Below are 11,539 nucleotides of genomic sequence, written 5' to 3'. Positions count from 1 at the left end.
GTTTCAGAGTCTTGTCTGACACCCATTTTGTCCTTTTCTATTCTTTCTATCTTCCTTCCTTTCTTTTTAATAAAACAGACATGTTGTTGTTGCTAAGTGCTGTGAAGTTGGCTCTTACTCAGAGTGACCTTGTAATAGGCTTTCTGAGTAACGGCTGGTGGGTTTGAACTGTGGTTAGCAGTCCATAGTGCTTATCCTACAGCACAATTCACAATAAACATGTTTGTGTTACTGTATTATGGAAATAATAGTTTTTGTTCTCTTTTCCCGGTTTTTCTGTATTTTTCATGTTTGCATCAATGAGTATATAAAATAACAAATAAGTGTGTAAGTATGTAAGTAGTATATAAATTCCTTCGACTATTTGGTCTCTCTGCCTGATGCTTTTGATGTGCCACAAATCAGTGATTTTCAAACAATCACCAGAGGTCTAACTTCAGCTGGCCTTGTTTTTATACACAGAGTTTATACACTGGGACGCAGCCAGGCCAATTTACTAACATGTAGTCCACCGCTGCCTTTGAACTCTAAAGGCAGAACTGAGGAGCTGTGACAGAAACCAGCTAGTCCTACAGCCTAAAATACTTACTGTCTAGTCCTTTATAAAACAAGTTTTCTGATCACAAAACCAGGATTAAGAAAGAATTCAAACTGAATGTAAAATAAGGATAAACAAGTACCAAATGGGGGGAAACCCATAACACTCCTCTGTAATTTTCCACAGTTTTAGAAGAGCTTTCGGTACATGTACTTTATTTACTTCGTTGATTTTTTTGTTTGTTTAATTTCTGGTAATGCCAGTGATATAAATACTTGTGGCATTTGTGCTAATTATTTCACCACTAAGAAGGGACTTACGGCTTGTTGGGCAAATTTTTTTTTTAAAACAAGAAAATAAAATAGGAATTTGAAATAGTTAATTCCCTTTTGAAGTCACTGAGGCTCAGTGTCAGAATTCTTGCCATGCATGGCACTGTAGTGACAGTGATCTGATGTACAAAGGGTCACCAAGAGTCAAGGGTGGAAGAAGACAGGTAACAGCAACAAGCCCTTTCTACTTTGTTTCTTCACTTCTCTCTTTATTTTCTATAAATCAGGAGAACCTGATTTTTTAGTAAAAAAGTAAAACTGTATTCTTATCCTAACTGGTCAACTAACTTTCCAGTCTGAGGGGAAACTGCTGCTATTGTAAACTGCTTCAAGTGAATTCTTGAAAATGATCTAGCTGAAAACTGAGCTGATTCAATCATGTCTGTTGTTAAGCGCCTTCCTAATCAACTGCGACACATGGCGACCCAGGTATTCCGAGGAGCAGCTGGTGAGTTTAAACTGCCAACCTGGTGGTTCACAGTGCAGTGCTGATCCTACAGTGCCACACCAGGAGTCCTGCTAAGTGCTGTTGAGTTGGTTCCAACCCTGTATAGGGTTTCCAAGGAGCGGCTGGTGAGATTGAACTGCCAACCTTACGGCTCAAACTGACCTTGCAGTCCAGTGCTTGTCCTACAGTGCCTTGTTGAATGAATACTTAAACATTACCTAGCTGAGCAGATTCTATCACAGTGTTGTTGTTAAGTACCATTTAGTCAATTCTGACTCCCAGCAACTCTATATATAGGGTTACCAAGGGGCAGCTGGGGAGTCTGAAACACCAACAACCCTGTGGTTCAAACCCACCATGCGGTCCAGTGCTTTATCCCACGGTGCCACATGAGGACATACCATGGTGAACAATGTCACAGTTGTGAGGTACATACAAGGGAGATACCCTAAATAATACTTACATTTTGTTAATGTTTTATTTAGCACAATTGTCCAGCCTTCGTCAGCAACCAAAATAATAGGCTGAATGCGATCATTATGTTGGTAGTGAAATCTGGCAGGAATATCTTCTTTGAGATAAACATTCATGTGATGGTGACACATTTTCAATTTGTTATAAATCTGTGTTGTATCTGGAAGAAAAAACAAAAATAGCAAAAAGAGAAGAGGTCATGGTTGGCTGATAAGAAAAACAAAAGTTTTGCGTAACTGGAAATATATTCTGAACAATGTCACTTATGATGTCACTGTTGATTCTTAAGAAACAGCACCTTTTTATGAGAGTGAATTAAAAATTCTCTGCACTCTGGCTATATTAAAATGCCTGTCCATGTCCACAGCTGATGACAACATTGAGTGTGCACGTGAAAAGATTCTGTCAAACAGACAAGTGATAATAGATTATGAGGCAAATCAGCCATGGCTCTGCCTATGCAATAATCCACAACATACTTGGGGTTTGAAAAGTTTGCATGAAATGGGTACCAAAACAACTCAGAAGAGCATAAACAGAAGTGTTTGGACATCTGCAAACAAAACTTGGACTGATACTAGAAAGAAATTTCTTTAAAAAAATCAATACTGGTGACGAGACATGGATTCCTCACTACAAGCTTGAGAGTAAACGGCAGAGTATGGAATAGAAACATAACTCAATCGCTGACCAAGAAAAAGTTCAAAAGTCAACCATCAGCTGGAAAATTGATGCTCACAGTTTTCTGGGATTTTCAATAATTGAGAATTGGAACATTGTCAGGAAAAACATTCAATAATCAACATTGTTCATTACAGTGAGATGCTCACTGAAGAGCTTGAAGCCTAAACTTTGGATTAATCGCAGAGGACTGCTAACCAAGGACTTTGTGATCTTGCATGACAATGCACGGCCACACACCTCTGCCTACACTGTGGACACTCAGCAAAAACTTCATTTTGAGGTGTTAAAGCATCCTTCACATAGTTCTGATCTTGCTCCATCAGACTTTCACCAGTTTGGTCCCCTGAAAGCAGTCCTTAGAGGATGAAGGTCCACCTCTGATGAAGAAGTGAAGAGGCTCACGGCTCAGCCTAGAACATTTTTAAATAAGGGAACACAAAAGCTTGTTGAGAGATTGACAAACTGTACAAGGTTTAAGGAGATTATATTAAAAATGATATATTTGTCTTTTCTAAAAGTTGATTAAAATAAATTCTACAGCAAGAGTGCAGAAAATTTGTGACTTACCCTCATATACCATAGATACACATGTGTATGCACACCTATGTCTCTTTTTCATTCTGTGGATTATCCTTGGTGGATTTTTATAGAAAGGCGACTATTTTCATGTCTAGCTTTCCAAGCAAACATAAACTTATTTAAAAATCAGTAAATGAAAGTATATCTCAAATAAAAATCCAATATATCTTTAAGAATAAACATATATAACTACTTGGAAGCTAAAGCTGTATCCAACTGCCTGCAATTTGTAAACTATGGGACAAAACACATAGTCCACTCAAGTTAATGTAACTTTATGTGGTCCTGAACTACAAAAAGCCAGAGCTTCATTCTTCTACACATTTGCCCATCCTCAATCTTTAGGAGCTCTAGTAGCATAGTGCTTATGAGTTGGGCTGCTAATCTCAAGGTCAGAAGTTCAAAACTACCAGCTGTTTCATGGGAGAAAGATGAGGCTCTCTGGTTCGGTAAAGATTTACAGCCTCGGAACCCCTATGTAAGGTCACTATGAGTCAGAATCAACTCCACAGCACATAACCACCACCACCACCACCACCACCACCACCACCACCACCAATCAAGTACTCCCATTCAAATAGCAACATCCTTAGGCTAAAAGTTCACTTACTTATTTTGGGAAGTATTGCTGCAACTGGGGTAAGATCTATAAGAGTGTATGTGGTACGATTGATGCAGTCGTCCAGATTTATGAGTCTTTCCACTGAACACTGGGTCATCCCATGATCACTTGTAATGATCACATTAAGATTTTCCCACAATCCTGACATTTTGAGTTTATGGACTAGGTCACCAATATGATCATCTATTTCTTTCAATACTGTACTCATGCTTTTTTTATCTTCAGGTCCATATTTGTGGCCACTTGCATCTGGTTCTTCCCAATAGAGGGTTGCAAAGGTGACTGGTGGGTCTGAATTGCTCAGCCACGCAGTAATAGTATTCAGTCTCTCTTTGAATGACACGGAAGCATTATAATTCATGAAATAGGAAAGTGTGACATTGTGAATGGCTACGTCGGTACCAGGCCACATAGCAGCAGCACTTGATCTATTTCCTTGAAGTTGATTGGTCACCCAAATAGGTACTGCCTCATTCCACCAAAAAGGATCCTTGTCATTAAAGTCAGAAAAATGTTTCTCTGTGACTACGTCATACATAGAGTTAGCCACAATGCCATGGCTTTCTTCATACAAGCCTGTCACAATACTGTAGTGGTTTGGAAATGTTTTTGTGATGAAAACATTTTTGACATGTTCTACCAAGACTCCTTCTTTAATAAAATTCTGGAGATGAGGAAAGTCATAGTTCTGTAGATAGTCAGCTCTGAAGCCATCAAAGGAAACCAATAGTAACTTGGATGGGTAACTAGAAGAAGAGTTTTCTGTAAAACCAGTTGTGAGTCCAGAAAATATAAGTATTATTAATAACTTCATTATGAACATATTGAAGAACAGCAATCAGTATTCCTACAATAAAAAAAAACCAAAAACACATCATTTATAAGTAGTATATTTGGTTTCAGTTAAAGCTTCAGAATTTTAACCATTAGGAAAAATGAATCAACATTTATCAGCATATGCCAGCTTTCCTATATAAACTTTAAAAACTGCACTATGTCATTTACTAAAAGATAATGTAATAAAGCCAGCTTGGTTATTTGTCTCATTTCCTATTTATGTATTTCTTACTCCATCCTTACATTCTGAAGGGAAAATAGGCCAGTCTTATACTCCACATAAGCACTCCTGTTTGGCTGCCTTGCTCATCTTATTCTAAAGGTTTGATTCAAATAGATTAACAAACAAAAGCACACCTACTCCTCACTTACCGATATCTCATTATATGGCAGTTCTCCTTTGCTGCAATAGTAAAGAATATACTATCAACTCATTTTGTGCATTAATTTGGGGTTCCTCTCTCAGAACTACCCATGTCTGCAGTTGAGGCAGCCAACTCTCCAGAAGGCCTCTTGTTAGTCCAACATCTACTGGCGAAGCAAGAGTTTCTAGCTCTAAGAGGTGACTGAGGCAAATTTTGAGGAAGCCCTTCTGAGAAGGGCCCATGAACGGCTGGGGGCGGGTGTCTAGGTTGCTGCTGCTGCCCCCTCTACTAAAGCACCCTAGAGGGACCAACTCCTGAAGCAGGAAGATACTGGGAGTAATTTGGAACCTGAGGCTGTAGCAGAAGCCGGTCACCTGCTTCTCCAGCACAGGCCAGCTACTGAGCTCCCTTCCCAGAAGTTGTTAGTCTCCAGGCTCTGGGATTCCAAGCCCTCCAAACCGAGGAGGGAACGTGCCCCTTGCTTCCTTGGGGTGCTCACTGTGCTCCTGGTCCAGCTGGGCCCCAGATCTACAAGAGCCCCAGCCCTGGTGGCAGGAGCCACGCCCACCTCCTCCTCACATAATGTGGCTTTTGCACAATGCTCTGGCCTTTGGAACTGAACTATGTTGATAAGTGAGAAGCAGGTATATGCCTTTCTCCAAAATATGAATAGTGCCAAGCTTTCAGTGGTACCAAGATATTTTATTGGTTTGGGTTAATGACTGGTGTCCTAAACTCTTCTTAAACCACAGAAATGTTGTTGTTAACTGCCGTCGAGTCCATTCCGACCCATAGCGACCCTGTACAAGGTTTCCGAGGTTGTAAATCTTTACGGGAGCGGAAAGCCTCATCTTTCTCCCACGGAACAGCTGGCAGCTTCGAACTGCTGACCTTGTGGTTCGCAGCCCGATTCGTAACCACTACGCTACCAGAGTTCCTTCAATCCACAGATATGGAAGGGAGAAATTCTCTCACAAGTTCTTGCTAAAAACATTGGCATTAAAATTTAAAAAGGAGTAAGAAAATGCTGTTAAGGAAAGCGCCACTTCAGTCTGTATCTGCCCCAATTTCCACACAAGGTGACTAACAGATAGACACAACCTGCAGGGACTCGGCTGTCGCAGTGTCTTCTGAAGAATTCCAGCAGCAGTTGAAATGAATTTTATCACCATGTCCCTAAAGTCCCCTTTGACAGGTTAGACATACAACAGTTCTCCCTAATATCACAGGTTCAGGACTATCTCTGATTATTCTTTATTTTGTATTATCCACTGATTACAAAAACAACGCTCCTCTAATAAACCTGTCAGAGTTCAATCTCTACCTTCTTTGATTCCTAAGACAATGGGATAGTTGATCTTTTGACTTCAGTAGAATGCACTGCTTTTGATAGCCAGGACATCTTTCTCATTTTAACAGGAAAGAAGGAGCAAAGGATAGGTATGCTAACAGGTTTGAGGTGAAGGGAGCTACTGTCTCTTGGGTTGCAGGAAGTCCTGATGTGGTGCTTGCTGTAGGGTAAGCACTGGAACACAAGGTCAGTTTGAGCTGCAAGGTCGCTGGTTCAAACTCACCAGAAGCTCCTTGGAAACTCTAGACAGGGCAGCTGAGTTGGGAACAACAACAAGGATAATGAAGGCTCTTTAGGATAAGCACAGGACTGCTAACTACAAACTCAGTGGTTTAAACCAAAAGCCACTCTGTGGAAGAAAGAGACTTTCTGCTCCCGCAAAGATTTACAGCCTTGGAAACCATATACAGAGTGGTCACAATGAGTTGGAACTGACTGCACTTAGCCAAAAACTACAGCAGGGTGATGAAAGGTTGAGTTTTAGGAACATGAAAAATGTCAGAAATAGCCAGTTTGTAAGTGCTGTGAAGTTTGGAGAATGAAAGACTACGAGCAAGGAAGATGAACTGGCAATGAGATGACAGCTGGTAGCATTAATGTTTATAGTGACACTGCTGACTGATTTTTCTCTTTGTCCCTGGCATAGGCATGAACAAAACAGGCTTGAGATGTTATCAGTTACTGAAGAATGATGAAGAAGGTGGAGATACTGACAAAAGTGTGGCTGAAATTTGATCTGCAGCAATTAAACTAAAGCTGATGTAGACGTGGGAGTAGAGAGGTTTTAAACGTGTAGTTGTGGTGAAGTCAAAGAAGCGATGTTTTCAGAGCGTTCTGTGGAAATGACAAGGCTGCCGGGCTGTGGTCAGAGTCAGGAGTGTTAATTCACTGCTGCAGAGCAGTCAGCGTGGGCGCAGCCAGGAGCAGCAGTGAGGCGAGTGTGCGAGACGGCTATGAGGATTTCAGCACAGAGGCTCTGGAACAAAGGCAGAGCTCTAACTAGCAGGGTTATTAACTACTAAGTTCTTGACTAGCCATCTGTATCCCAACTAGATTTTTTCTTTTTTTTGGTCCAAACACACCAGCTAAATGATACGTGCACTAAGTCATTCATTCTTATACTTACTGATAATAATGAAGCTTATCATTGAAACTGTCACCTCCTCCTCCCCATCCCAAAGAAACCAATGACTTCATTTTTTCCTTTTTAATGACTTAAATTTTTGAAAATCAAAGGTACACAATCTTATTTGTAAAGGATCTGTAGGTCTGAAAAACTTGCAGCATTTTAACATGGGACATGCTGTCTTCTCAGTGTGTTCCATGACTGGCCTTGCCAGGGTCTTTATAAGAAACCAGGAACCGTGCAGAGTAAGAAAATCAAACCACTTCTCCAAAGGAAAAAGTGACAACCCCTGATGCCTACTGAGAAGTAAGAGAGGCATACAGCTCGCATAGAACACCAGTTTAAGCTCAGTGTAGACGGTGGAGCTTCGCTTCTCAAGTATGGCCCCTGACACAGTGTTTACCTACAACTCCTGTCTCCTCCCAGACAGTCCCAGCTGGACTCACCAGACAACACTAGCATCCCCTAGTTCAGCAGTCTTAGAGCTCACGTCAAGAGCGTGCCGGTCTCCACGAAAGCTTGTTGTTAAATGCCATCAAGTAGGTTCGGATCCACAGTGACCCCGTACAGGGTTTCTGGGGAATAACTGGTAGGACTGAACTGCCAATCTTGAGGTTACCAGTCCAGTGCTTAGCCTACAACTAAGGATTCCATGAAAGCTTAAGAATGAATAAATGCTCTACTTTCTCTCTGTGTATAACTGCTTCACTGCACTCAAATACTTTTTTCTAATCACAGAGTCAGCTTAAAACAGCAAGTATATAACACAATATTTTCTCAAGAAGAAAACATACTCATAAATCTATGAAACACAAAACACTATTTGTTGTCCTGGCTCTTTCCCTAAATACCTCTTTCCCAAAAAATTCCACTGACACATAGGTGTTCGTGTTCTACTGGCACGTCAAACCTGAATGCATTCTTGACACCTCCAAATCTGCCCTCCTTCTATAGTTCCCTAGTCCCCTCCTTAACACAGCTTTACCATCCTCTCAGTCAGTCACACTGACATGCCCTGAGTCCTTTACAACACCGCATATAGCAGAGTAGATATAAGAATCCTTAGGAGGGACGCTTAAAGTGTAAATGTATAGTCTCTACATCTAGAACTTTCTGCATTAGTATATAGGTATAGGATAGTGGTTAAGAACCTGTATTTTTTACAAGTATTTTTTAGCTCTTTCCACCACTTCTCTGTCAGTACGTTGTATTTTTGTCGTTTGTGTGTTACTGTGATTGTGGAAACTAGGCCACCAATATTTTAAATACCAGCAAGGTCATCCGTGGTGTACAGGTTCCAGCTGAGTTTATTGACTAAGATAGACTAAGGAGAGGTGGACCATTTCTGAATTTTTAACCCCTGAAAACCTTATGAATAGCAGTGGAACGCTATCTGATATAGTGCCAAAAGATGAGCCCCTCAGGTTGGAAAGCACTTAAGATATGACTAGGGAAGAGCTGTCCCATCAAAGTATGTTGTTGTTAAGTGCTGTCGAGTCGGTTCCGACTTGTAATGACCCTGTATAGAGTTTCCAAGGAGTGACTGGTGAGTTTGAACTATTAACCTTGCAGTTAGAAGGCCAGTGCTTATCTTGCAAAGCGATAACTGATGTTAAAGCCGAGGATGGAGCAAAGCTTTCGAGACCTTCATGTGCTGATGGGCATAAATCAAAACGAGAAGAAAGAGCTGCAAACATCCATTAATATGGCATATACGAAGTATGAATCTAGGAAAACTGGAAGTCATCAAAATTTAAATGGAACACATAAAGATCAATATCAATATCCTAGGCATTTGTGAGCTGAAGTGGATTGGAATTGGCTATTTTGAATCAAATAATCATATAGCTTACTATGCCAGGAATGGCAAATTCAAGAGGAATGACCTCACATTCACTGTCAAAAGAGTATTTCAAGATCCATCTTGAAGTAAAATGCTGTCTATAAGATATACCCACACACCTACAAGGAAATTTACGCACCAATCACTGCAGTCAATGACAATAAAACAGAAAAATTCTACCAACATCTTCAATCTGAAATTAATCAAACATGCAATTAAGATGCATTGATAATTACTGGTGACTGGAATTTGAAAGTTAGAAACAAAGAGGAAGAATCAGCAGTTTAAAAACATAGCCCTAGTAACAGAAGTTATGACGGAGCTTATATGATAGAATTTTGCAAGATGCATTACTTATTCATCTTAAATACCTTTTTAAACATAAAAGGCAACTATAGATGTGGACCTCGCCAGATGAAACAAAAAGGAATCAAATCAGCTACATCGGTGAAAAGAGACAATGGAGAAACTCAGTATCATCAGCCAAAACAAGCTGATGGACAGACCATCAACTGCTCATATGCAAGGTCAAGTTAAAGCTGAAGAAAACTAGAGCAAATTTACAATAGTCAAAATATGACCTTTAATGCACTGGACTGCAAACCACAAGGTCTGCAATTCAAGCCCACCAGCTGCTCTGTGGGAGAAAAATGAGGCCTTCTGCTCCCACAAAGATCACTAAAGCCCTAGAAAACATATAAGGGGTTGCTATGAGTTGGAAGATGCCACTTAACAACAACAACATATTCCATCTGAAGATCAGACCAATTCAAGAATGGATTTGATGCATTAGACACTAATGACCCAAGACCAGAAGAGTTGTGGGATGACACCAAGAACATTATACTGGAAGAAAGCAAAAGGTCAATAAAAAGACATGAAAGAAATGAAAGAACAAAATGAATGTTAGATGAGACTCTGAAACTTGCTCTTGAACTTAGAGAAGCTGAAGTGACTGGAATAAATGATGAAGTAAAATAGCTAAACAGAAAATTCCAAAGGGCAGCTTGAGAAGACCAAGTATTAAAATGAAATGTGCAAAGACCTGGAGTTAGAAAACCACAAGAGAAGAACAGACTCAGTATTTCTCAAACTGAAAGAATTAAAGAAAAAAATCAAGCCTCAGACTGCACTACTGAAGGATTCTATGGCTAAATATTGAATGATACAGAAAACATTAAAAGAAGAAGGAAGGAATACACAGTGACAGTACCAACTAGAAATGGCCAGCGTTCATCCATTTCAAAAGGCAGCTTATCATCAGTGCCAAAGGTAATGAAGGAAGAAATCCAAGGTACACTTAAGGCACTGGTGAAAAACAAGGCTCCAGGAATTGACAAATACCAATTGAAACGTTTCAATAAATTGATGCAGTGCTGGAGGTTCTCACTTGTCTATACCAAAAAATTTGGAATGCAGCTACATAGTCAACTGATTGGAAGATATCTATATTTGTACCCATTCCAAAGAGAGGTGACCCAGCAGAAAGTGGAAATCATAGAATAAGACCATTAATATCACATGCAAGTGAAATTTTGCTGTAGATAATTTCAAAACAGTTGCAGCAATACTTTGACAGGGAGCTGCCAGGAATTCAAGTCAGATTCAGAAGAGGAAGTAGAAGGAGGGATGATGTCATTGCTGATGTCAAATAGATCTTGGTTGAAAGCAGAGATTATCAGAAAGATGTTTACTTGTGTAAAGGCATTCGACTATGAATTACAACGAACTATGGGTTCCTGTATGTAGACCAAATGGAGAATGTGTGTCAGAGTCGTATCCTTTTACCATACTTATTCAACTGGTATGCTGAGCAAATAATACAAGAGCTGGATTATGAAATAAGAAGAAAATGACACCAGAATAGGAAAAAGACTCATTAACAACCTTCAACATGCAAATAATACAACCTTGCTTGCTGGAAGCAAAGAAGACTTGAAGTACTTACTGATGAAGATCAAAGATATGGATTCTACCTCAACATAAAGAAAACAAAAATCTCCACAAGTGGACCAACAAACAGCAACATGAGGATCAGCGGAAAAAATGAGGCTGCCAAGGATATTTTACTTGGATCCACAATCAATGCTCATGGAAGCAGCAGTCAAAAATTTGAAAGACATATTGTATTAGGTAAATCTGCTGTAAAAGACCTCTTAAAAGTGTTAAAGAGCAAAAGTGGCACTTTTGAAGACTAAGGTACACCTGACTCATGCCATGGTATTTTCAACTGTCTCATACGTATGCCATGTTGTGTTGTTGTCAGGTGCCATCGAGTCGGAACCGACTCATAGCGACCCCATGCACAGCAGAACAAAACAATGTCCGATCCTGGGCCAA

The 11,539-nt window shown here is 40.1% G+C and overlaps 1 protein-coding gene across 1 annotated transcript in view; it reads right to left on the bottom strand.

Annotated features, from left to right (window-relative positions):
- The window catches only part of ENPP4 (ectonucleotide pyrophosphatase/phosphodiesterase 4 (putative)), a 20,821-nt gene extending 16,330 nt beyond the window's left edge, over window positions 1–4,491 (bottom strand). The window contains exons 1-2 of the mRNA XM_006860604.1: window positions 3,666–4,491; window positions 1,782–1,952 (exon numbers count right to left, since the gene is read on the bottom strand). Of these exons, the coding sequence (XP_006860666.1) occupies window positions 1,782–1,952; window positions 3,666–4,491 (997 nt within the window). The remainder of the gene's footprint in view (window positions 1–1,781; window positions 1,953–3,665) is intronic.
- Between the last annotated feature and the right edge of the window lie 7,048 nt (window positions 4,492–11,539).

The sequence above is a fragment of the Chrysochloris asiatica genome, unplaced genomic scaffold (genome assembly GCF_000296735.1).
Source record: "Chrysochloris asiatica unplaced genomic scaffold, ChrAsi1.0 scaffold00038, whole genome shotgun sequence".
Lineage (NCBI taxonomy): Eukaryota > Metazoa > Chordata > Mammalia > Afrosoricida > Chrysochloridae > Chrysochloris > Chrysochloris asiatica.
The sequence above is the reverse complement of the archived record's forward strand: the minus strand, read 5'-3'. Positions and strand labels throughout refer to the sequence as shown.